The sequence below is a fragment of the Eurosta solidaginis genome, chromosome 1 (assembly GCF_040869045.1).
Source record: "Eurosta solidaginis isolate ZX-2024a chromosome 1, ASM4086904v1, whole genome shotgun sequence".
Lineage (NCBI taxonomy): Eukaryota > Metazoa > Arthropoda > Insecta > Diptera > Tephritidae > Eurosta > Eurosta solidaginis.
Window position 1 is genome coordinate 58,772,207 of NC_090319.1, and position 27,409 is coordinate 58,799,615.

The window sequence follows — 27,409 nt, forward strand, 5'->3', positions numbered from 1 at the left end:
TCTTACTTTTCGATAATCTTTGAATGAACCAAGATGTTGCGTTTGTAAATATGAAGGAACTTCAGACTTGGCAATTGAAGTTTATTTCCCCTTGCCCATTCACATACAAAATTTCGCGAAGCACTGTTATAAACATACTCCCGATACAACAAAAATACTTGCTAACATATTTTATGTCGTATTCGATTGTTATATTGCAGTTTTTTTTTTTATATTTAAGTTACTTCATTGCGCGTATATAATAATACCGGATGAATGTCGAATAAGATTCTAATTATTTGGCCAGCTCGAAAGCTACAATGCCATCGCCAATTTTTTAATGTACTTTTATAATTCTAGTTTCAATTTTCTTTGTTTAAGGAAAATTCGAGAATTTCCTTCTATATAAATTTGTATTGTTCTCCTTATGTGGCTATACGCCACGTTTTTTCACTTCTATATAGATGTGTATTGTTCTCTATATGTGGCTAGACGCCATGTTTTTTCAACGAATTTTTGAATCCTGTTAGGAATGCAAGAATAACATCCTAACTCCGGTCAGGGGGTATCGCATCTCTTAACTCCCCCAAAACGCTCGAGGCGGGCACCGAATCCAACCTTGAGGCCTATTTTAATTTTCCACTCAACTCAAAAAAGCCCGAAAATATACGTTAAACCGAGGATGACACAGCACGTCCGCTCACGCGAAAATACTAGACCGGAATGAATTGCAGTTTTTAGTTGTGAAAAATGTTAGAAAAGTTACCAACGAATGGGAAAAATAATTACACTTGTAAGTAGTGCCAACACCCTTAGCAGAAGCAAATGCCAAATTCTTCTTCTTATGGTTTGCTTGAAACAAAATTTGAGAGTTGGCTACTTTTCCATCTCAGTTGGCGCCAGTGTCGTTTAATCTACCGTTCTCCATAAAAATACGTGCACACTACTCAAAAGGCATAAACATGTGTTAAACTCATCTATTTGAAAAACTGCTTATGTGTCGGGGCTTTAAATAACTGCGCTTTCATTTGTTGTTCTAGACTTAACCTTTTTTTGTATCTGAGTCACCTTGTTGGAATGAGATGTGCAAAAAGATGAAAAAAAGAAAGCAACTGCAGCTAACTTCATTTTGGAGACGTTAAAGATTTTCACGAGTTTTCTTCGTTGCAGTATTCGTTTATAAAATTTGATAAAATATAATTAATTTATAACTGCAATAGAGAAATGGTGCACAGTAATTTATAACATACCAGCAGGATCTAACATTAAACGTTTATAATTCTAAAGTTCTCTATAATTGGCGTTGAAAACGTGGTAGTCGCTAACGTGTCTACCTATAGCATTGAAGAGAAGCGTGTGTATAGAAGAAAAAAGGGACGTTTGCTTGTTTTGTCAATGCGTTTGCAAAATCAAATAGAATAATATAGCGAATGTGCACTAAAAACAGAATCTAGCCGCAATAAAATTAGCTCTTGTGGCATTTTCCACTGACTATCCACTAGATATTGTATAAAAATATGGAATTCCAACAACCACCCCCATCGCTACCACATACTGATGTCTCGCAACCACCACCTCAACTGACTGCACCTTCAGCTTTAGCCACAAATGCTACACTACTACCGCAGTCACAATCAAGTGGTGGCCCTTATGGCTCACATTTTCGAAATCACTATCATCATTCACACCATGGTGGTTCTGGTAAGCCTGGTCATCCATATTTTAAACCTTTCACTCCTGGAGGTTTTCAAAGACCATTTGGAATGACTCAGGATGATTTTGATGGCAAACGTTTACGAAAAAGTGTTATGCGTAAAACGGTTGATTACAATGCTTCAATTGTAAAAGCGTTAGAGGTAAATTGCATTATTAATATATACATACATATTTGTGTTGCGATTTAATAGCAATCATCATTTTGTTTTCTTTACAGACACGTCTCTGGGTTCGCGATCATCGTGATCGACATGCACCACAACCTGAAAGTATTTACGTACCCGAACTTCTACCACCGTCCAGTTACTTAGATAATCCATCTAATGCAGTCACAACTCGGTTTGTAAAAACTGCCACGAATAAAATGCGTTGTCCAATTTTTACACTCGCCTGGACCCCAGAGGGCAGACGCCTGGTGACAGGAGCGAGTTCAGGTGAATTTACATTGTGGAATGGGTTAACTTTCAATTTTGAGACCATACTACAGGTGAGTAAAATAGTACTGAAATATATAGTTTATTGATTTAGTGTCTCAATTTAAGTTATAATCCGAGACTAAAATTTCATTTGACAGTTGTAATAAGTCGTATCATAGGTAAATTTACAGTCATAGGTTGTTAGGTATGATTCGGTCCTTTTACGACTCCAATCACTTAGGGTGTGTTCGAGTTTGTTGTAGTAGTATTACTTTTATGACAAAGTATACCGTTCTCCGGCAAAGTTTGAGCAGCTATTCCTAAAATTTTAAAAAATCTATTTACCTATGTGCCACCTAGTGCTGTTGCGATACGAGTAACAAGAGTACATACCCGAATACTTTGCTCAAGTACCGAGTATTTGTCGTAGTCGATTACCTCGTGCAAGTACCTTTCTAAGTATTGTAGTTTGCTATGACAATTCCAGTCAAATTGTATTTTTAGATTTTCTACCTTTCGTAATTTTGAGTTTCCATAAAAATAATATTTAGGAGTTTTTAGAAGAAATCACCGCTTAACCACCTAGGCAATTTTCGCCGTTACTTGAAAGAACAATCCGAAATGCCTCTGCTTCCACATAGGTGCGCCGATATGAATAATTTCTGAATCTTCTTTGGAATATGGCGTATCGTAAAGAGTTGCTCTATAGTAGATTTATCAGGTCTGAAGCCGTATTGATAAGGTCCAATTAGTTCGTTGAATTTCTCGATTTTTCTCGCAAGGATATGCTACATAAAAAGCAGTAGTATTGAGTTCCGCTCATAAACTAACTGACAAAAAAAAAAAAAAACATTTCTTTCAATTACTTACGCTGGCAAACAAAAATAGAAGTATTATGTACTAGAGTCACATGAAATTTAAAACAAAAGTAGGAAATGTAATGTAATTGCATGATTCAATCACAAGAGGTTTGCTCGACAGACACATTTTTTGACAATTGCAGTCATTTTGCTCCCAAATCGATTTGACATAAGTTAACAGTGTTGCTTCTTTGCGAGTTTTCGAAAAATATTAGTAGAAATAGAAGCAATCAGTTTCAAATACCCGATAAGTACTGAACTGCATAATTCCTTAGAACATTTTTTTTAGTGTTATAGTGAATTTATTATCTATGCCTCGATTTATTAGTATGGCTGAACATTGAACATAGGTAATTTTATGAAAAGTGAGGACATCCAGAAATCGTGCACTTTCGTAAACCTGTAAATATACGAAACCTAAATCAATTCAAAATTCATCGTTCAACGTCAAAAAAAAAAAAAATTGATTCACATAAAAATGTGATTAGTATATAATGGAGATGCCATAACGAAATTTACTCATTGGGCATGTTAACTTATTCATGTAAAAATCTTGAACAGGAGTCTACTGCTAATACGCGTCCAAAAATATCCACAGAGGTGACCTCGACAACAATAATCCGAAGGCGGAAAAGAAAAATTGTATCTTTGTCCGGAGATATTTGCAGTTGAAGTTTGCAATTTTCATGTGGATGTTGTAATGTTTTTGTGCACTGAAAAAGATTTTGTGTACAAAGAGATTTTGCACGCATTTAATTTTGATTCCACCTCAATGGTAGACCGGCCAGGGCAATTTTTTATAAACACGGCCGAAGGCCGCCATCGCAACCATGGGTCATTTTTCGAGTTTTCGTCAATATCTTTTGAACGAGTAAAATTTTTATTTCTGCCTTCGAATTATTGTTATCGAGGTCAATACGTTCTATTAATTCCGTATGTTCGGAACATTCGTCTCCATTTAAGAACTTGGGGAATCGGTTTATATTTGGAATATTATGTATATACTTATTTGTTATATTCAGACCTCGTGAGGTGGTATCAAATGAACGTATTCCGAATATTCTAACTTAATGGTTTATCCGGAACGCTTCCATAAATACTTAAAGGAAGAGTTTTGGAAGAATAAAAAGGTGAATACTCCGTGTGCTGCAGGACCACACAAAAGATTGACTCTTCTGTCAAAGTCAAGGTAGGAATATAAAGTTCTAAGACAATAAGCCATTTTCGTGCTATCTCAAAATATTTTTCAAAAATTTCCCAATTCAGGATTTGTCACAAAACCTCCCTATATTAGAGTTAGATTGAAGAACGTCTTATCTCAGAATGCTTTTTATTAACTCCCTCTTATGACAAAATGCATTGAACTTATGCTCATATAGGGAGTTTTTGAAACAAATTTTGAGATAGTGCATTTTTGAATAAAATCCTATCGTAAGGCATTCTTAAAACAATTTCTGAAAGAATGACCAAACCAACATAACTTTATCAATTCACGAAATACTTATATCAGTCTGAAGTCGAAATATTGAAAAATAAAAACAAAGTAAAATACACATCCAAGAGTTTTATTTAAGAAAATCGGCCTTGAGCTCAACCAAAAAATAAAATTCAGTTTTTCTAAACACTAACGGCCAATAACGAGACAAATAATTCACGAAATATTTTGCAATTTGTTTCTTTTAATTTAAAACGATTTGATTTATTTCTTTTGCTTTATTTTTGTTTGAACAACCTCTGCGTATCGCTGTCACCGGAAGAAGAAGGCCCTAGAGCAAAAGCGAAGTTGGCTGCATTTCCGCCAGCAGGTGACATTTACCATCTGTCAGAAATGCATAGTATAATAAAATGGGTGACATAACAGATTAAATATAAGTACATTACAATTTAGTAGAAAATAAATTATTTCCCCAAAAACTTTTGGCATTTACAAATTTATTATCACTACTAATATACTACCAAAGATACTTTTCTACTACAATTTTCACTGAAGGGGATTGAATTATTCCCCGTTTTCCTTACTTCGTAAAAGCAACCCTTCCAGATCTTTCAATTTGGGAGTGCCAAAGATTTGTCATCATTGGAGAACAAACCTCTAGTAATTGAATCCCATGATTTACCCAAATTATGACAGTGGCCACATATGTATGTATGTCTCATAGCGGAACGATACAAGGTGGCAGCATGGTGACATACCAACAAACATAAATACAAATTTCATGTACTTTGTTTTTGTAAATTCGATGGACAAATGTCAAAATCGTACTGCACCGGAAGTTGATGTATCAAATCAAATAAAAAAAGTTTATAATCAGCTGTCCCATGCTGCCACCTTGTATCATTGCGCCATGGTATGTCTATGATTTTTTTAAAATATTTTTTGCTATCCAGCGGCTTCTCTTTTGACACATTAATATTTATTGTGTAAGATCATAAATGCAACCATGGCAACTAATTAATAGAATAAGCAAAAATACATCACCGTAAAGGAAGAAAAGAGAAGATGGTGGACTTCCGGTTCATTATTGATTTGACGACTGAAGAATAAAGTATTAAGATAATTAATCCGGACGTTTCTGCTGTTTTATTAACCATAGAAGGTAGAAATTACATCTCAGGTGTGTTAACGAACCTCGCGCACTATTATAAACAACTATTTTGTAAAATGGATGCTCGAGAAAGCATTATAAAATTCTAACTGAAAATAATGTGGAATTTCCTCCTACTGCCAACATTATACAATTACGCAGATTACTGCATAATATAGTTGGCGTTGGAGATAATAGCTCCGCAAATAAGATGAATACCACTCCGAACTCAAATATATTGGAGAACATTTCGGACGAAATGATTGAGATAAACGCTGCCGTTTCTATTGAGTCTTCTGCCCCCCACTGCCGTTCCAACTGCCTCTGCTACCGATGTTTTGGTTGAATTCAATTCAAGACCTGCCGTTCACGATGTTTTCGCTGCTGCCACTGCCGTATATTCTGCCGCCGCTACCGTATGCTCTGCCGCCACTGCCGTCACCGCCGTTCATACTGCCACCACTGCCGTTCCAACTGTCTTTACTACCGATGTTTTGGTTGAATTCAATTCAACACCTGCCGTTCACGATGTTTTTGCTGCCGCCCCATCAAACTCTGCCCCAATTGACGCAAGAGCCACGACCATAAGTGTGGATGATGAACTGGTGGCGCTACGAAAACGTATGGAATTGTTAAAATTAATGAAAGAAATCGACGAGCTAAGAGCTAGTACTGGGGTACAACAGCAACGTAGACTGGATTTTGCCGATATAGAGCATGCTATACCCAAGTTCAGTGGTGATGATATATCATTGACGGTGGGACATTTTCTTCAAGATTTCGAAGAAGTAATGAAGTCGTCAAGAGTAGACAAACGATTTAAATTGCTGGCTTTTCGTCGCTGCCTGGTGGGAACAGCCAACGTTTTCCTTACCACCACCAAAGCGTTAAGCGATGCCGAGTTAAAAAAGGCTCTTGTGACGGAATTTGACGTGCCGATACAGAGGAACGAAGTTTACAAGATGTTCGCAAGACGCAAGTGGGACAAAAAGAGCGAGTCATTACATTGCTACGTTCTATTGATGCAGGCAATAGGAAAACGGGCAAACATGCGAAACAGAAATCACCGATTTCATAATAGACAGCATAGCAATGTAGTGCCAAATGCACATATACTGTTACCGGCCAAAACACTTGATGAGTTGGAGGTATTAGTGAGCCGTTTTCAAAGAAAATATTTCACAGTAGAATCAGACCAATATTTGTTAGAAATTAAGTTATACTGTATCGAGGTCGATTACAGTGTCAGATTGGCCGAGCGGTAACTCTGAACACAAATAGCGAATTGTATTAGATTAGGTATTAGATTAACCCAGATAACCCTGATGTACTATATGTAGTACACCAATTTCATGTCGATTCACGCACGCGCCCGATGGCCAGGAAATAACCGGGATGTATTTTTGCATGCAGTAGAAATTGCGCAACACCGTTAGTAAGTGTTTACAGTCCCTCAGTGAGAGAAGTGCTCGTTGTCTTATTCAGAAAATTACTAATTTTGAAAAATGCAAAAGTATAACATACCATTTCAAAAGTGAGTTAAAATTTATATCATAAAATTTAAAAAATATATGTTTTTATTAAAAAATTATAGAGAAATAAACGAGTTTTTAAATGTGTAAAATTATAGCTAAAAATTAATTAGTAGTAAAAATGAGCAAATATTAGTGTACTACATATAAGACATTAGGAAGATAGGTGTCTACAAGATCTATTTTTTTGCAGGGGTCTCTGGCTTCATGAGGTTGTTGTTTTGTTGGAAGATGGTGAAGAAAACACTGGCGACATCGAAGAAGTGGTGTTGTTTCCTCCAGTTAATGCAAGCTTTCGGCGTAAATAATTTTCCATCTGCCCAACTGCAAGCGCCAGCAGAAATAAAATTTTAGTTCAGCCGGGCCTGAAAGCTCATCGGATGAGTCGGACCATAACATACCGTTATATATGTAGAATAACCGCATTTGATTTACATGTATAACTCTAACATGGGAGGAGTGGAACGTTCTGACCAAAATATAAGCTTGTATAGAACTTCAATGAGGGGCAAATGGTACCTGCCTTTGCTAGCCCACTGCATTGATATGGCGCTCCAAAACGCTTGGATCATACATCGCGAACGGGGCGGAAGTTTTGACCAACTGAGCTTTAGGCGTGTAGTGGCTACCATGCTGCTGACTGCCCATCGAAAGCAATCAACCTATAAAAAGGCCATCCAAGTTGCCCTAAATAAGCCGAGATTCGCTATGACCGTATGGATCATCTTGTAGAGCCACAGGAAAAACAAACCCGATGTGGATATTGCCATCAAAAAACCACTACAAGAGGTGTAAGATGCAATATTTGAGTGCATACAAAGTGTTTTGTAAACTTCCATTCCAATAAATAAAAATATGTTTTTATCCCTTATATTCCTAATGTACTATATATAGTACACATCTAAAATAATAAAAAAAAAAAATTAAAAAAAAAGTATCAGAGTCTCTTTCTATAGCGGTTTTAAACAGACATTTCCAAAAAAAATCAAAAGTTTTCGCCTGAGTAACTTTTAGGGTTATCTGGGTTAAGAAATGTACGATAGTGAAGATAGAAATTAAGTTATAATGTATCAAGGTCAATACAGTGCGAGGTGTAACTCTGAACACAAATAGCGAATTGTATCAGATTAAGAAATGTATGACAGTAAAAATAGAAATTAAGATAATGTATCGAGGTCGATACAGTTTCAGGCTGGCCGAGTTGTAAGATCATAAATGCAACCATGTCAACTAATTAATAGAATAAGCAAAAAAAATACATCACTGTGAAGGAAGAAAAGAGAAGATGGTGGACTTCCGGTTCATTAATGATTTGACGACTGAAGAATAAAGTATTAAGATTATTAATCCGGACGTTTCTGCTGTTTTATTAACCATCGAAGGTAGATTTTACAATTGCCTAGATTCTGTGTCATATTTGTGTAATTTAGAGTAGTATGGGAGTGTTATCGATGTTGATGGTTAAAAATATTCGAATTACTCAATTAATCGAGTATAAGATTATTCGATTTTAGATTTTTGTACATTTATTGATCGAATTTCACAATTCGAATAGTTGATTTATTTAGATTATTAGAATAACCGCAACTCTTCAATTTTGAATCATTCATCGAAAAATTACGTATACGCCATGTATGTATCACATTTTTGATCCTTGCTGAACCTTTGTCAATTTGATTGAAATTTTCCCAACTTTCCAATTCCTGTGAGAAAAATATACATAATTAAGCATACAAAACTTTCAGGTAAAATCAATATTTTGGCAAGAAATCAAAAAATGGTCGACAGAGCATAAGTGAGGAAAGTATTTAAATACCATTTTGGATAACTCTGTACATAGGACATTTGATTTAAATAGTACTGCAAATTTACTTTTTTTTGAATTGCTCTACATGCAAGCAAATGGCATTTCACCGGGTAAGGCCGGCCCTGACATCTTATATACTTAACGGCAACCCTTTGGAGCGGATATCTGTTGTAACTGATCTAGGTGTTATTTTTGATCCGAAATTAAGTTTCAACATTCATATCTCTACCACTATTAACAAAGCAACTGGTGTACTAGGATTTATCAAACGTTGGGCTAAAAGTTTATGACCCTTATTTCACCAAGGTCCTTTATATCTCGCTGGTACGTCCCATTCTCGAGTATTGTTCATATGTTTGGTCTCCGACCTATCAAAGCCATATAAATCGGATTGAGTCGGTCCAGAGACAGTTTTTAATTTTTGTATTACGAGGTCTCAACTGGGATTCAAGTACGCGTCTTCCACCATACAGAAATAGGCTTATTTTAATTAATTTGCCATCTCTAGAAAATCGTAGAGCTTTACTCGGCGGTATGTTCATTCATAAGCTCATCATTAGCGTGATTGACTCTCCTGACCTAGTCAGTCAACTAAATTTTGCTGTTCCTGCTATGGCCTCCAGACATTTTGTGCCTTTTCATTTACCTCTATGCCGGCAATATTTTGCTAGAAATAGTCCCCTGCGTCGTTGGTGCTCACGTTACAATGATTTGTACAACTGCATAGCCTTGAATGTTTGTTTGCCGCTTTACATACTGCCATACTCCTTTATGAGCATCTCGCGTAAGCTCCCTTCTGAGCTCCTCACGATGGCCCCCTACTGGGCACACTTAAATAAAACATTATGCAATGCGTTGCCAAATTTTTATAACATACTAATTTTCTATGTACCTCTTTTAAACTTTTTAATTTTAATGATGGCTCTGCATTTACACGCCGAAGAACAGTTTTATTACAATAATTAGTCGATCGCTTTGTGTTTGTGTCGACTTTAAATAAATAAATAAATAAAAAATAAATTTAAATCCACCTAATTAGTCGCAAAAATACTGGGTTTTACGAGAATATACAAGAAGCCAAAATACAGCAGCGGTCAAAATCTTAGTAGTGGACATACTTGAAAAATAATGAATTAAAAGGTTACCTGCAATCGCTTCTATATAAAAAAAATTTTTTCCACTCTTATAGCCAAAATATCTGACAAATCAAATCGTTAAAGAATTTCAATCATTATCTGATTTTAATAAGATAAACAAATATTTAGAAAAACTGCAGCGAATTTCGCGCGGATAAAAACTTAGTAGTGTAACAAATTGTGAAATTTTGACATAACATTTATATAATGGTGGTTTTTTTTACACTGGATATTTAAATTAGTATTTAATTGGATGACCCATATTCTTTAGAATTGTACCACAGCGGCCTGGCATTGAGTCGATCAATTTTGGACATCTTTCAACCGAAATCGACTCTCATGCGCTTTTTACATCTTTTCGTAACTGCGTATTAGGTGTAAGCTGGCGACCTTGACAACAACCCACAAATTTTCAATTAGATTTATGTCTGGTGACTGTAGCGGCCATTCCATGATATTGATTTGGTTTTCCTCAAGCCATCTTTTTGCTACTTTGCTCATATATTGTTGTAGCGATAAGGAAACTCCCCAAAGGCCTTGGGGAGTGTTATCGATGTTGACGGTCTTTTGCCGGATGCAGATCCGGTACATTCCGGTACCAAGCCCGACCATCTCGGAAACGATTTGGTATGACCACATGCGACCTTCTAGGCCATATCGCCCTCCCACCCCCAGATCCATGAGGATTTCGGGGTCGCTAGAGCCTCGGCTGTTAATGAAACAGGATTCGCCACGGACAGATGAGGTTGTCAATTGGGTTGGAGAAGCTATATACAGTGGACCCTCGGTTAACGTACACAATTGGTTCTAGCATCTTGCTCGTTATGCAAAACGTTCGTTAAGCAAAACCATTATTCCTATAAGAATCAATGTAAACTAAAATAATGCGTTCCAGGTCGAAAAAAAATACAGTCTTATATGTTTCAATTTGAATTTTTATTGAAAGAAACCTAGTACCTAGCATTATTAATCTACATTAAGCAAAAAACTGTCTAGAGTCGTTTGTTTCTGACGTCCCTTCAAAATTTGTTCAAAATGGGACACAGCATTATCGTTGAATAATTCTGTTGCACGTACTGCCGCTGTCTGACTGGGGTGATGCTTTTTAACGTATGATGCCACAAACTCCCATGCTTTGAGCATTTCTCTGATTGCACTAGACGGTTGCTGTTCTTCGGTTATCTCCTCGTCTGATAAAGTTTGCTTCTTAACATCTTGTTGTAAATCACATTGCAATTCTATAAGCTCGTCGGTAGTCAGATCTTCACTGTGCTCTGCCACAAGTTCAGCGATGTCATTTCCATCCACCTCTAGCCCAATACGGTCAGCCAAAAATATTATTTCGTTGGTTATTGGATCCGTAGATACTACGTCGAGTCCTTCAAATGTGCATTCGGCAAAGCGGTCGGGCCAAAGATTTTTCCAGGAAGATTCGAGTGTTCTCTTAGTAACGCCTTTCCATGCCTTATCAATAATTTTGAGACGGGCAACAATGTGGAAGTGATCTTTCCAAAACTCTTTTAGAGTAAGATTTGTTTTTTCAGTCACGTCAAAGCAATGCTGGAAAAGTTCTTTTGTGTAAAGCTTCTTGAAGTTAGAAATCACTTGCTGATCCATGGGCTGAAGCAATGGGGTTGTATTAGGTGGCAAAAAGTGAATTTTGATGAATTTAAACTCTTCAATGAGTTCATCTTGTAAACTTGGTGGATGTGAAGGAGCGTTATCCATAATAAGCAGGACACGAAGAGGCAAATCCATCTCAATCAAATATTTCAGCACAGAGGGGCCAAAAACATTATTGATCCACTCAGTAAAAAGAACACGTGTCACCCAAGCTTTACTGTTCGACTTCCACATGACATTTAGCTTACTCTTGTCAACATTATGCTTTTTGAAGGCACGTGGATTCTCTGAATGATAGACAAGTAGCGGTTTTATTTTCAAGTCGCCACTTGCATTGGAACAAAAAAGCAAAGTAAGGCGGTCTTTCATTGGCTTATGGCCGGGCATTGCTTTCTCCTCTACTGTTATGTAAGTTCGCTTGGGCATCTTTTTCCAAAAAAGACCCGTTTCGTCGCAATTAAACACCTGCTGGGGCAAGTAACCCTCAGTATCCACAAGCTTCTTGAATTCGCCTACATAACTCTCGGCAGCCTTAGCGTGAATACCAGTACGTTTTTTGAAATTCTCGAACCACCCCTTACTTGCTTTGAAGTCTTCCCTTCTTGCTGTTGATGTTCCTGGCGACTTTTCAATCAGAGTAGTGAATATCGTTTTAGCCTTCTCACAAATTATATTCTGCGAAATTGTGTCAGCTTGCATTTGCTTTTCGTTAATCCATATCAAAAGCAATCTTTCAACATCATCGAGAATTTGTGGTCGTTGCGAAGAAACTCTTGATACTCCCTTTGAAGCGTTTAGCACCTCAAGCTTGTCCTGATTCTTGAGGATAGTAGAAATCGTTGATTTCGACAAGTTGAACGCACGTCCTAAATCAGCCACACCCAAACCTCCTTTATGTTTTTGAATGATCTTGAGTTTCATTTCAATAGTTATTTTGGTCCTTGTATTTTTCTCCTTTTCCGAATTTTTTTTTGAGGGCATTTTATGTTAGTTATTTTGCAATTTTTATAAAAGCAAAATTAAAAATAAAAAATTTGTATGTTTCAACACGTCTTGTTAATTTTACGAACAATTCTGCACTAAAATAAAACAAAATTCTGAACTATGAAGCAAAAGCTAAACTCAGACAGCCCAATAATGTGAATTCGGGGTTTCCCCTGTTTAGGTTGTTATGCGAGACTTCGTTCGTAAAGCGAAACTTTTTTCCCAAAAAAATGTATTCGTTATGCGAAATGTTCGTTATGCGGGGCGTTCATTAACCGAGGGTCCACTGTATTGCACCTTGAAAGGGTTGCGCTACACAACCCCTTGAATCTATTTGGTATTTTAGTCGCCTCGACAGGCATACCTACCGCGGGTATATTCTAACCCCCTAACTCGCTGGGGGTGCTTTGTATCGTATATTTCGGGTCGTTGTCTTGTAATGTCCAAGCAAGTGGCATTTCGTCTATGGCATATGACAGCATGATGTCTTTCTGTATTTATTTATTTAGTCTAGTAACAAATGTTTAGTACAGACACTTATGACTAAATTACAGAAACCAGCTTATATTAAGCTATGGAAAACACTAGCAAAAAGAATTTATATTATTACAGATTAAGTAATTTTTTAGTTTAAGTTGAAAAGCGTATTTTGAGTCGGGGAAATCAATATCCAAAACACTTGAGAAGCAATTTATTTCTGATAGGGCTCTGTTAATAGGCGCTTTTGAGTTATAAACAGTTCTACTCAGCCCTACTTCTACAGGGAGTATTTAAGCGAAGTCTTTCAAGAAGCAACGCGCAGTCAATTTTGCCCGTGAAAAGATCGAAAATGAACAACCAGGCCAAAAGAATTCTGCGATTGTTTAGGGATAGTAAGGATATTAGTTGGCATCGAGACTCATAAGACGGGATCGGTTCAGAGAATCGTAATGAAATAAGCGCGAAGCTCATAAAGATTTTTTGAACCCGCTCCAGGCGGTTGATGTGAACTGCGTGGTAAGGCCGCCAAATGAAAGCCGCATACTCAAGTTTGGACCGCACAAAGGACGTATATAAAACTTTGAGTGTGTAGGGGTCAGAGAAGTTTGCGGAATGGCGTCTGACAAAAGCAAGCATTGAAAGCGCCTTAGAAATTGTGAAGCTGACGTGAGTGTTAAAATTAAACTTTGAGTCGAAGTATACCCCCAAGTCTTTAACCTCAAGAGTCGTTCGAAGAAAAGTGTCTGCAATATGATAGGAGGTATGAAGCGGCCTCAGCAGTTTACCATACGTCACAGTGTGTCACTTACTTATATTAAGGAAAAGACGGTTCTTAACACACCACATATAAAGCTTATTAATCTCAGATTGAAGAACAACGACATCATTATAACAACTGATCTCAGAATAGATCTTGAGATCATCAGCATAAAGCAGAAATTTTGTAGATGAGAAGCAAGAGCTAATGTCATTAATGAACAAGATAAATAGTAAATATCCAATGAATGGGCCACACATGTAGCCAAGAAAATCATGCTGAACAATAATACTGGAACCTTCACCCCAGCGGGTTAGGGGGTTAGAATATACCCGCGGTAGGTATGCCTGTCGACTAAAACACCAGATTTAAGGGGTTGTGTAGCGCAACCTTTTCAGGTTGCCAGCGCAATATATAGCTTTTCCAAACCCAATTGTCAACCTCACCTTCGAGCGGCGAATCCCGTTTCAATAACAGACGAGGCTCTGGCGACCCCAAGCTCCTCATGGAACTTGGGGGTGGGGAGGGAGGGATGGCCTGAAGGTTTAATGTTGCCATATAAATCGTTCCCGAGATGGTCGGGCTAGCACCTTAATGGAGCTGTGTTACCGGAGCGTACCGGATCTGTATCCGGCAAAGGACCATCACATCGATAACACTCCCTAAAGCCTTCGGGGAGCAACCTTATCGCTACAAAAACAACAACAACAAAAACTGGAACCTTCATTGCTGTATACTTTGGATGGTATTCGGTATTAGGTGGCCGTTTTACATATTGGCGTGATCGTTTTCCACCAGACATGACAATCTTCGTTCGAAAATAAATTGGTGCGGCATTTAGCCAAAGGTCAGTTCAAATGTTCTTTGGCAAATCGAAGTCTCTTTTGTACATGCCTTTTAGCCAACAACGGTACTTTTCCTGTCATGGCCACGCACACGCTGAAGAACAGTCTGAACGCTTGCAGACATTTTTAAGGCATATTGTAACGAATTTACTTGCAAATCCTCTTATTTGCAATCCTCTGCTAAGTTCGAATCACTAAACTGTTGAATAAATAACTCCAATATTGAATAATGGAAAAATGGCCTTTATTAAAGTACTTCACAATAACACTTATACTTTGCTACTCGCTGGCTTAATAACCAAACTGATTGATAACTCAAATTAAACTACTATTGGCCGCCAGATCGCGTGCTTAATCAATAACTGATTGATTGCTCAACTCAAACTGAATTGCAGCGCCTCTACATCTGTTGCCTTTTATACCCTTTGGTTTCCTCGTTCGCATTTTTCCAGAATGTACTAGCATTGTCCATGAGCTCTCAAACTTCTCAGCTATAACTAAAATTGCACAATTTTATACATCTTTTAGGCGCTTCCAGAATCTACTAGTCCAGTAGCTCTCAAACTTCTCAGATATATGCATGTGTTTGCGCATTGACTCTCCGCTGCTCGTATTCATACATGGTACATATGTGTAGACGCAATTATTTATTCGTTTATGTAGATACATAAAGATTGAATTATTGATGTGAATGTTTGTAGTTTACAGTCTCTCCCGCGCACATAGGCGTATAAGTAAATGCATCTGTCTGTGCCTTATATATGTGTATACTTGATTTGATTATTAACGTAAATACTGCTTGGCATGGCCTTAGCATCGCCTTAGTGATGGGATAACTTAGTGATGCTAATATCCGTGACACTGCCCTCCACCTAAGTCTGATCGTCCCGATCAGACAAATCTCTCGATCTAAACGTTGCCAGCCTTTCCAAATGGACCACTTTCATTTTGGTTCGTGGTTTACCGATGGTTTGTATGCGGTACACTACATCGTTGATCCGTTTTACAACTTTGTATGGGCCTTCCCAATTACACTGCAATTTCGGGGACAAACCTTTTTTACGTTGTGCGTTGTATAACAGCACCAAGTCTCCTTCTTGAAAACCTTCTGAATTAATTGCTTTATCATATCTGGCTTTCATCTTGTCACTCATAATCTTTGTTCGTTGCCTTATCCGATCATGTATTTCTCTTAGCTCTTCTTCCAAATCACTAGTGGATTTCCTGACATTTCTCTCCGCATTGGCATCTATCCCAAACTTCAAATCAGCTGGCAGTCTAAGGTCATTGCCAAAAATTACTTTTGCAGGGGTTTGGCCCGTTGTCTCATGCACTGATGATCGGTAAGCCATCAAGAATAATGGTATGCGGATATCCCATTCTTTATGGTACTTGTCTACTACTTTCCTTAAGTGCTCCTCCAATGTTCTATTGAATCGTTCTACCTTACCATCGGATTGAGGATGCAATGCAGTTGTCCGTGTTTTTCGAATGCCCAATGACTTACACATTTCCTGGAACACAGCACATTCGAAATTCCTGCCTTGGTCAGAATGTAACTCCATTGGTACACCATACCTTGCAACCCATTCGTTTTTAACCACTTCTGCTACTGTTTCTGCTTCTTGGTTTGGGATTGGGTATACCTCTGGCCATTTACTGAAATAATCCATAACCACCAGTACGTATTTGTTTCCGCGGTTGCTAGTAGGAAATGGACCTGCGACATCCATGGCGATCCTTTCAAATGGCGCACCTGAGTTATATTGCTTCATCTGGCCATGACTTCGTGTTCTGGGCCCTTTCGCTCTGTTGCAAACCTCGCAGTTGGCAATCCACTCGGTGACCGACTGACGGCAACCAACCCAATAGAATCTCTGTTTAATCTTCTCGAGCGTCTTCGTGATTCCAAGATGACCTCCGCTTGGACCATTATGCAGCTCGCTGAGCACGTCAGGAATCCTCTTTCTGGGAAGAACTATCAGTTTCTTCTTGCATTGACCATCCTCACTCTCCCATACTCGATGAAGGCAACCGGATATCAATTCTAAACTATTCCACTGTGCCCAGTATGACTTCGCAATGGGACTCTCTGCTGACATCTCTTCTCTGTTTGGTCTTTCATTTCGTTCTAGCCCTTGCATAACACGTGACAGATCTGCATCTTCTAGCTGGCACTTTCTTAGCTGTTCCTTGTCCCATTCATCTGTACATGTTATATTCATTAGCCGGACATCTATAATGTCTTCTTTAGCCTCGGCTTTTGAACAGTGCTTGCATTCCAGACTACATGGTCTTCGTGACATTGCATCAGCATTTCCATGGGTACTACCTTTTCGATGCTCAATGGAAAAGTCATAGCTTTGTAGTCGCTCGATCCACCGTGCCAATTGTCCTTCCGGATTACGGAACTGCAGAAGCCATTTCAACGCTGCGTGATCTGTCCTGACACGGAATCGCTGGCCGTAGAGGTATTTGTGAAAATGTTTAATGCACTCTACCAATGCCAACAGCTCTCTCCGCGTAACACAGTAGTTCCTCTCTGGTTTTCCAATCGAACGGCTGTAATATGCAACTACCTTCTCCTGTCCATCGACCAGTTGTGATAAAACGCCTCCTATAGCATATCCACTTGCATCTGTATCTAGAATAAATGTTGCTCCTGGAATCGGATATGCTAACATTGGGGCAGTGCACAAACGCTCCTTCAATGTTTGGGAAGCCACTTCTTCCTCCTTCATCTATTCAAAAGCTTTGTTTTTTCTTGTAAGCTCATGGAGGCTATGGGCTACGCTGGAAAAATTTGGTACAAATCGGCGGTAATATGTGCACAGCCCAAGAAAACTTCTCAATTCATGTAGGTTCTGTGGTCTTGGCCAATCCTTTACAGCCTCTATTTTTTCGTTCGCAGTGCAGATGCCCTCTGTCGTTACCTTGTGACCCAAAAAATTGACTTCCTTTTTAAACAGCGCACACTTTTTGGGACTTAACTTCAGACCAGCGCCAGCTATTCTCTGGAAAACTTCCTCCATGTTCTTAAGATGTTCATCAAAGTTCTTGCCCAATACGATGATGTCGTCCAGGTACACCAAGCATGTTTTCCAATGTAGTCCTTTCAGTACCTGGTCCATGAGTCTCTCAAAAGTAGCTGGTGCATTACAAAGTCCAAAAGGCATCACTGTAAATTGCCAAAGATCATCACCGACACTGAAGGCTGTTTTCTCTTTATCTTCCTCCTTCACCTCCACTTGCCAGTAGCCGCTTTTCAAGTCCAGCGTGGAAAACCATTTCGTACCAGATAGCGAGTCCAGAGTGTCGTCAATTCTTGGCAATGGGTAGCTATCCTTTTTCGTTACGTCATTCAACTTCCGGTAGTCCACGTAAAACCTCATTTTTCCATCCTTCTTTTTTACAAGTACTACCGGTGAGCTCCATGGACTAGATGATGGTTCGATGACGCCGCTGTCGCTCATTTCTTGAATGATTTGACTCACAACTTCCCGCTTCGCCAGTGGAACACTACGTGGAGCTTGACGGATCGGCCTCGCATCTCCAGTGTCAATTTGATGTTTCACAACGTTGGTGCGGCCTGGTTTAGAATCATCCTGGTCAAATATGTTCGCGTACTTTAGGAGCAGTTGTTTTGCCTTACTCTGATATGCTTCCTCTAGCCCCTGCATCCATGCCGTGATGTCATTTGAAAGATCAGTATTACTAGCTGAAACGTGTTCCTGGAGCTGTTCACAGTTAATAACTACTTCAGCCTCTTAGCATCTTCCCAAAATAGCTCCTTTAGTCAGTTTGAGTGGTGACTTGAACTCATTGAGTACTCTTACCGGAATACGTCCATCTTGTTTTGTCATAGCCAGGGTTTTTCCTACAAGTATGTTTAGTGCTGATTTGTTTGCTGCTTCGACAACCCACAATTTGTTTGTCCCACAATCTCCATCAACCTTTGCCCAGATGACTGCTTCGGATTTTGGTGGTATTTGCTGACTCTCTTCCACCAGCACTCGTTTACTGCTGTAGCCTCTCTCGTAGCCGAAATTAAGTGGTACATCCATGTTTTTATATCGCATTGTCTTGCTTTGCATGTCGATCTTGATGCCCTGGTCGATTAAGAAGTCCACTCCAATTATGATTTCATCAACAATTTCTGCCACTATAAAATTGTGTACTGCCGTGACGTTCCCAATTGCGACTTCACATTCTACTTCTCCAATTACCTGGGTGTCCTCTCCCGTGGCTGTACGTAATCTTGCTCCAAGCAATGGTCTTATCTTTTTGTTGACTAAATCCGCTGGAATGATGGAATGAGATGCACCCGTATCTACAGTCAGTAACCGTTCCTTTCCGTCCACATGTCCTCCAACAGTAAGATTGCTCGATCTTCTTCCAATCTGCGAGATAGAGATTATGGGGCATTCAATTGCGGGAGCCAGCTGTCGCCCCATGCGGCTGACTCGATTTAGTTTAACGATTGAGTGGTCTTGGATATTTGCTGATCACCTTCTGCTCTGCGTTTACGACCACCCACATTGTTGGAGCTATTGGGACCGCTGCTGCAATGTCGTGCAATATGACCTGGGTTGCCGCACTTGAAACATTTAATAACTCCATCATTTTTCTGTTGTGATCCCTTCAGTGCTTCCAAAATAGTGTCTACCCAATCTGGTCTTTCCACTTGTACACGATGAGCTTTGTATGCTGGTTTACTCAATAGTGAGGCCGTTTCCTGAGTCAATGCATGTGATACCGTTTCAGCAAATGTCAGCTTTGGGTTTGCGTATGTAGCTCGCTTCGTTTCCACATCCCGTATGCCATTTATGAAACTCTGGATTTTTACCCCTTCAGTGTATTCCACGGGTGCGTCCGCATTTGCAAGATGAGCCAATCTTTCAATATCTGAAGCAAACTCCTGCAATGTCTCATTTGATTTTTGGTAGCGGTTTTGCAACTCAATTTGGAATATCTGTTTTCTATGCTCGCTTCCGTAACGTCTCTCTAAAGCGCTCATCAATGTTTCGTAATGGTTCCGCTTGTACTCTGGGATGGTCTGTAAGATTTCCGCGGCAGGCCCTTTCAGTGCCACGAACAGAGCTGCAACTTTATCTTCAGCATTCCATTGGTTCACTGCTGCGGTCTTCTCAAACTGTAGCTTAAAGACCTGAAAAGGAACAGAACCGTCAAAGGATGGTGTCTTTACCTTTGGATTACTCGCTGAAACAGCTGGGCGATTTAGTTGTAACTGCTCCATACGACCTTTTAAATCATCTACTTCTGCCTGAAATTGAGCCATTTTTGCATCCTGCGCTTCCAGTTTTGATGATACCTGTTCCAAAATTTCTGCCGATATTTCAGATATACGTGCCTCTTGCGCTTCCAATTGAGATGCCATATATGTGTTTTGGTCTTCCAGTTGAGATGACACTTGCGACGTCATTTCTGAAATACGTGCCTCCTGTGATTCCAGTTGGGATGCCATATATGTCTTCTGTGACTCCAGTTGGGATGTTATATTTGTCTTTTGTTCTTCCATTTGTGATGACATGTTGGTGGATATTTGTGATGACATTTCGGACATTTGTGCCGATATTGCAGCCAATATCATGTTCAAGTCTGTGTTTGTAACTGTCTGCGATGTTTCGTTTTTCTCTTCAATTTTTGTTGTTGTTTCGTCCCCATCAGGATAAAAGACAAACTCGTCCACATCAATTCCTTGCGACTCCATTACCTCTCGTAGCCGTGCTTGAAGTTCGATCTTATTGCCGGTTGTATTTAATCCACGGTTCTCCAACTCCTTTTTCAGTTGCTGGATCTTCAATTCACTGAACTTTGCCATGTCCAAGTTGTATTCCCAATCTTCGGAATTTATTCAACAATTCCTCTTCTGACACCAATTGTAACGAATTTACTTGCAAATCCTCTTATTTGCAATCCTCTGCTAAGTTCGAATCACTAAACTGTTGAATAAATAACTCCAATATTGAATAATGGAAAAATGGCCTTTATTAAAGTACTTCACAATAACACTTATACTTTGCTACTCGCTGGCTTAATAACCAAACTGATTGTTAACTCAAATTAAACTCTACTATTGGCCGCCAGATCGCGTGCTTAATCAATAACTGATTGATTGCTCAACTCAAACTGAATTGCAGCGCCTCTACATCTGTTGCCTTTTATACCCTTTGGTTTCCTCGTTCGCATTTTTCCAGAATGTACTAGCATTGTCCATGAGCTCTCAAACTTCTCAGCTATAACTAAAATTGCACAATTTTATACGTCTTTTAGGCGCTTCCAGAATCTACTAGTCCTGTAGCTCTCAAACTTCTCAGATATATGCATGTGTTTTCGCATTGACTCTCCGCTGGTCGTATTCGTACATGGTACATATGTGTAGACGCAATTATTTATTCGTTTATGTAGATACATAAAGATTGAATTATTGATGTGAATGTTTGTAGTTTACAGTCTCTCGCGCGCACATAGGCGTATAAGTAAATACATCTGTGTGTGACATCTCTCTGGGCTGCCTTATATATGTGTATACTTGATTTGATTATTAACGTAAATACTGCTTGGCATGGCCTTAGCATCGCCTTAGTGATGGGATAACTTAGTGATGCTAATATCCGTGACAATATTTTATCCCAGTAGCAGCCGCAAATGAAAACTATCTGTCGACGGACGTAACTTCTCTTACCGCCATGGTTGGCTTCTTCCACGCTTTTTGCCATTTGCTTGGTACTTGATGGCACTACGAATGGTAAGTAAACAATGATATTGTGCACTTCCACATAAGTTATTCCATCGGCAATCAGTTTTTTACAAAAAAACTTGACCACTGAAATGAAATCAGCCATAAGCACTACAAAGATTTTGACCTCAACTGTATGTCCCGATGAGTGTTAACGTTAGTTTCGTGATAACTTTCATAGTATTTCTCGATTGTTTCAGGGATATTTCGAAACATTTTTAGGACTTTTCGGCATACATACTAAAAGATTATATTAAGGGTAATTAAATACAAGACATGTATTATTTGTGATTTTTATTTCGGTGGGAGAGTTGAACTCATATTCCAGAATTTTTATTATTGTTTCTATGGGTTATATTTTTTTTTAAACCGATTTAAAATGCAAGTTTTTGTAAGCATTTTTTGCTGTTTAGCGGCTTCTATTTAGGCACTTATTAAAATTGTAACGAATTTTGGGAAATTCCTGATTATTCTGCAGCTTCTGTTATAGTTTGAATCGCTGAAATGTCGAATAAATAACTCAAATATTCAGTATAGCAAAATTTTCTTTATTGTCAACACTACTTTGGTAGTAGTACTTCACAATCTGATTCATTATTCCTCAGCTTGTTTTGCTTTTTCATCCCTGTTGCCTCGTTCGCATATTTCTCCAAGGGTCTAGACTTTTCACGAACAGCCTTCTCCAACTTTTACTTGTCTATTTCTCATTCATGTACTCATATTCACGTTTGTATACTTGATATATGTGTGTGTATGTGTGAGTCATAACTCGTGCGCTTTTAGCTGTTGTTTATATACCTGTTTTCTCTTTCTTTCTTCGCTCTTAGCTTTCCTGTCTACATGTATGTGTTAGTGCTTACTTCGCTGTTGTGCATTTATTTACTAGAAGCATAGTGACTTATCGAAAATAATATTCGTCACAATATTTATTGCTTAGATTCTGTGTATTTTTTGTGCTGTTCTGGGTACAGTTATGAGTATTTAATGCTAGCCGGACCCGTGCGCATCTTGCGCAACATATACAAAAGTCAACAGAAATCAGCTGTTCTATCAACCAATCATTTATCAATAAAAACTTACATGCGCTTGCGCTGCCATCTGGCGAATGTTAGCAACTGCTGGTAATGCAGTGTTAGTTCTAATCAAATATTCACAATAGTGCCATAGTACAAATAGATTTGTTTGTGTGCTCACAATCGTTTATTTTTAACAAATTATTTTAATAAAATATAGCTAAACAAAAGCACTACGACCAATAATGCCCAAAGCTCGCTAAAAGCCCGAATCTCCATCTTTACAACCAAAACTTTAATTATAGACTTGGATTCCAAATAAGAGCGAAAAAGGGACCTGCACATAAAAACAGCAATTAGATATAATATATATGATTTGAGGTACGGTAGATTCACTTTGGGTTTTTCTAGTCGACAATGGGTCAAGGTCTCTGCTATGGGCTGCCTCTGAAATAATAACAACATCGTGAGCAAACATCTAAATGCACACCGAAATCATAAGGCACGATAGATTGAGCATTTGCGCCATCAAAACCCTCTTCTCCTTCAGTAGTAAAACTTGTTTCCTGATCTAAAGCCAAATCAAAGTCCAAACGGTTATCATAGTCTACTAGGATGGAATTTATGTTGCTATCATTTAATTTCCACCTACGATTTATTTTCAAACTATGTAATATGAGGCAATATTTAGTTCACATTTAGCTCTGTACCCATATTGGAACAGTCATGTTTTGAATAAAGCAACTGGTTGTATTCTCCTCCTATGGTACTGTAAGGTATTACAACTTGTTTAGCTGTTGTCATTGTGGATAAGACAAGTGTGATAACTTCTGCATAGACGTCAAAATTACAAATAGAATGGATCACCTTATTTTTAATTGACTATAGCTGTCTCATTCTGTATCTCTTTCTATCACACGCTGAAGATAGCAGATTTAGCTTAATTGTGCCCAACTTAAGGACTCTGTTCAATTGGAATAGGAACAGCTTCTGGATAAAACCGAGCACGTTTGTAAATATTCAGATCTGACGGACAGCTGATAAAATGAGTTTCCTCAAAATTATTTTCGGGAAGGCGAGATAAATTTGTTAGAACAACCCCATAGCTTTCTTCCTATCGCCTCCGTCTTTGATCGCAAGCTGGCGTTTTGGAAACAAAAAAACGGACTACTTTGCTGTCCTCGCTGTTGTGACACGCACCGCAATCTTCATACCTTAAGCCCCTTTTCATACTTCTACCTTCTATGAGCTAAATGGAATTGTATGAAGGTTCAAGGGACTGATAAGCGCAATAAATATTTTATTACAGCTTCCGCAACCCAATTGTCAACCTCTTTATCGCTACAACAACAACATGGGCTTGTAAGCTGCGAAATATTATAAGCGTGCATGTACCTTAAGGTCTAAACATATTCGACTTTTGCGTCGCTTTGACATTTACGCTGCGTCTACAGCTAACTTTGGTGAATATAGCCATGTATATGTTTGTGTTCAAACCCACTCAGCATTTAGGTGATTAAATTTTGAATCTCCCTACATATCAATACAATTTGGTTACTCTTTCTGACTAAATAATGAGTTATCATACAATTGAACAAAAGAAATAATCAAATATGAATACTTTTGATGATGAAAAACTAAAAAGCATTTTTCGATCACTTTTTGGAATAATTTTTGAAGTCCTTTAATGACTAAATTTTAATATTTCATAAAAACCAACAAAAAGTATAATCAAATATGCTTACATTTGATGATCAAAAACTGAATATAGTTTTCTAATCACATTTTGGAATCATATTTGAATCAAATGTGTTTACTTTAGGTGATGAAAAATTTATAATCATTTTTCAGTCAGCTTTCTGAATCTTTTATGAATATATTTGTTTACTGAATAATGAATTTTATACTTGTTTATATTTTACTTTCATTAAAAATCTTGTTTTTTTTTACATACACATATTTTTTTCAATCATGATAGAGCTAAGCTAAGAAAAAATATATGTATATAAATAAGAAAAAATATATAAAAATTTTATTATTTTTACAAAAGATATTCTTCAAGATGTAAATAATGTAAATGTGACCGAAGATTTCCCCAACCATTTCTCCATCTTCGGCTTCCCACAATATACATAATGATTGGACAATACAAAGGGTGAGAGTTATTTGAACCCCAGGTAAGTGAAACTATCTTGACATACCTGGATACGGCTTCAACATCCCGTGTCGTATCCGTATTTTAAGATGTAGGCGATAATGCTGATGTTGGATGTTTTAGTCGCAGGTGTATATCGGTCAAGTTTGTTTGCGAGTTAGCTGTGGTTCGAATAGCTCACTTTCGCATGCTTTCTTCCCCTGATGAAATAAGATTATTATGTAGTATACTATTTTGAATGAGATATGAAGAATAAATGCATTATAATGGCATTCAAAAATGATTCAAAAATCTCAAAGCAGTCAAATATTAATCTAAAACTATTAAAGCTCAATTTTACAATTATATGAAATATGAATAAAAAGCTTTTCGAAATAGGAATCATAAATGATTATTCAAGAATAATCACATTTGCAGTCTTCTAAATGTGCTCGATTTTATAATATTTTTAATTATGCGGTATCAACTTACAAAAATATTTTCTGTTTTAAACTAAAACATTTGTTTATTTGCATTTTTTATTACAAAAAATCCAAAATAGAGTTTTCTTATTTCATTATTATGGCGGGAAAATTTTCAATGTGCGTTCGTTCAAAATGACGCCAACGCCAAAATGACGCAAAAGTCGAATGTGTTCGAGTCTTTCATGACGGAACCATACAAGGTGGCAGCATGGCGACATACCTACAAACATAAAGAAAAGTTCCATGTACTTTGTTTTTGTAAATCGATGGACTAATATCAAAATCGTACTGCGCCGGAATTTGATGTATCAAATCAAATTTAAAAAAAAGCAGCCGTGCTGCCACCTTGTATAAATCTACCATCGAGCCTTTACTCTTCTTGTCGTATTCTTATCGGAAATGATGGCATTTTATTTAAAAATAAAAGATATCCTTAACAAATTTAAAAATTAAAATTTTTTTAAAGGGTTAAGATTTTTTTATTTTTGACATTATAGTCCGGTTCTTTATGAGAGAACTGTCAAATTCAATCACACTTTGTTATATACACTTCGGGTCTATGAGTTTTAAGAAGTTTTTGTCCCTCACTCCTCCCTCTCCAATTTATTTAATAATTTGGGAAAAATTTAAAGAACGTGACATCAGGACGGACAAGGCGACAGCTGTTTCGATTACACCTTGTAAATCTCTTCAAAGCCTTTTCTACCGGGAGTGGGTTTTGAACCCGCACTCCTGTGATGGTTGAAGTGTTACAAACGCATTCAGCCACGTCATGCCTTAGTTGTCTTCGCTACTCCCTCTCCCCTTTCTTTTTTTTTTGTGGGAGGGCTGAAAAATGCCAAATGCGCCATAATTGCTGCCGTCGTGGCAACTATAAACAAGAGCCCCGTTTTGGAACCGTCGCCCACCCCGGTACCAATTGCCTTCGTTTTTCCTATCTCTAGTTTCCAATATCCAAACAAAGTATGCGAAATTTTAATGTAGGTGAATTACAAAACTTCGCATCATAAATTAGATATTTTCGCATAGATCGGTCCCTAGTTCAATAACTACGCTTCTGACTACAAAAAACTGAAATTATATTTGCACCAACAATATGCGGAATGATTCCCAGCCAGCATTTTTTGAAAATTTTGATCAAAAAATGTTTAAATATCATACCCCAAGATGATTAAAAACGTTCAAATTTAAAAGCAACTTCTGTTCGAAAATTAACGTATCGTCGGGAGAAAAATGTACCATAAATGTGATTATTCTTGAATAATCATTTATGATTCCTATTTCGAAAAGCTTTTTATTCATATTTCATATAATTGTAAAATTGAGCTTTAATAGTTTTAGATTAATATTTGACTGCTTTGAGATTTTTGAATCATTTTTGAATGCCATTATAATGCATTTATTCTTCATATCTCATTCAAAATAGTATACTACATAATAATCTTATTTCATCAGGGGAAGAAAGCATGCGAAAGTGAGCTATTCGAACCACAGCTAACTCGCAAACAAACTTGACCGATATACACCTGCGACTAAAACATCCAACATCAGCATTATGGCCTACATCTTAAAATACGGATACGACACGGGATGTTTAAGCCGTATCCAGGTATGTCAAGATAGTTTCACTTACCTGGGGTTCAAATAACTCACAGCTTTTGTATTGTCCAATCATTGTGTATTTTGTGGGAAGCCGAAGATGGAGAAATGGTTGGGGAAATCTTCGGTCACATTTACATTATTTACATCTTGAAGAATATCTTTTGTAAAAATAATAAAATTTTTATATATTTTTTCTTATTTATATATATTTTATCTTAGCTTAGCTCTATCATGATTGAAAAAATATGTGCATGTAAAAAAAAACAAGATTTTTAATGAAAGTAAAATATAAACAAGTATAAAATTCATTATTCAGTAAACAAATATATTCATAAAAGATTCAGAAAGCTGACTGAAAAATGATTATACATTTTTCATCACCTAAAGTAAACACATTTGATTCAAATATGATTCCAAAATGTGATTAGAAAACTATATTCAGTTTTTGATCATCAAAGGTAAGCATATTTGATTATACTTTTTGTTGGTTTTTATGAAATATTAAAATTTAGTCATTAAAGGACTTCAAAAATTATTCCAAAAAGTGTTCGAAAAATGCTTTTTAGTTTTTCATCATCAAAAGTATTCATATTTGATTATTTCTTTTGTTCAATTGTATGATAACTCATTATTTAGTCAGAAAGAGTAATCAAATTGTATTGATATGTAGGGAGATTCAAAATTTAATCACCTAA

General features: G+C 37.5%; 1 protein-coding gene across 1 annotated transcript in view; it reads left to right on the forward strand.

Moving 5' to 3' along the window:
- Positions 1-1,105: 1,105 nt before the first annotated feature.
- The window catches only part of Wdr33 (WD repeat domain 33), a 56,359-nt gene continuing 30,055 nt past the window's right edge, over positions 1,106-27,409 (forward strand). Inside the window, exons 1-2 of the mRNA XM_067791723.1 lie at positions 1,106-1,835; positions 1,913-2,182. Coding sequence (XP_067647824.1) covers positions 1,497-1,835; positions 1,913-2,182 — 609 coding nt within the window. The 5' untranslated portion in view covers positions 1,106-1,496. The remainder of the gene's footprint in view (positions 1,836-1,912; positions 2,183-27,409) is intronic.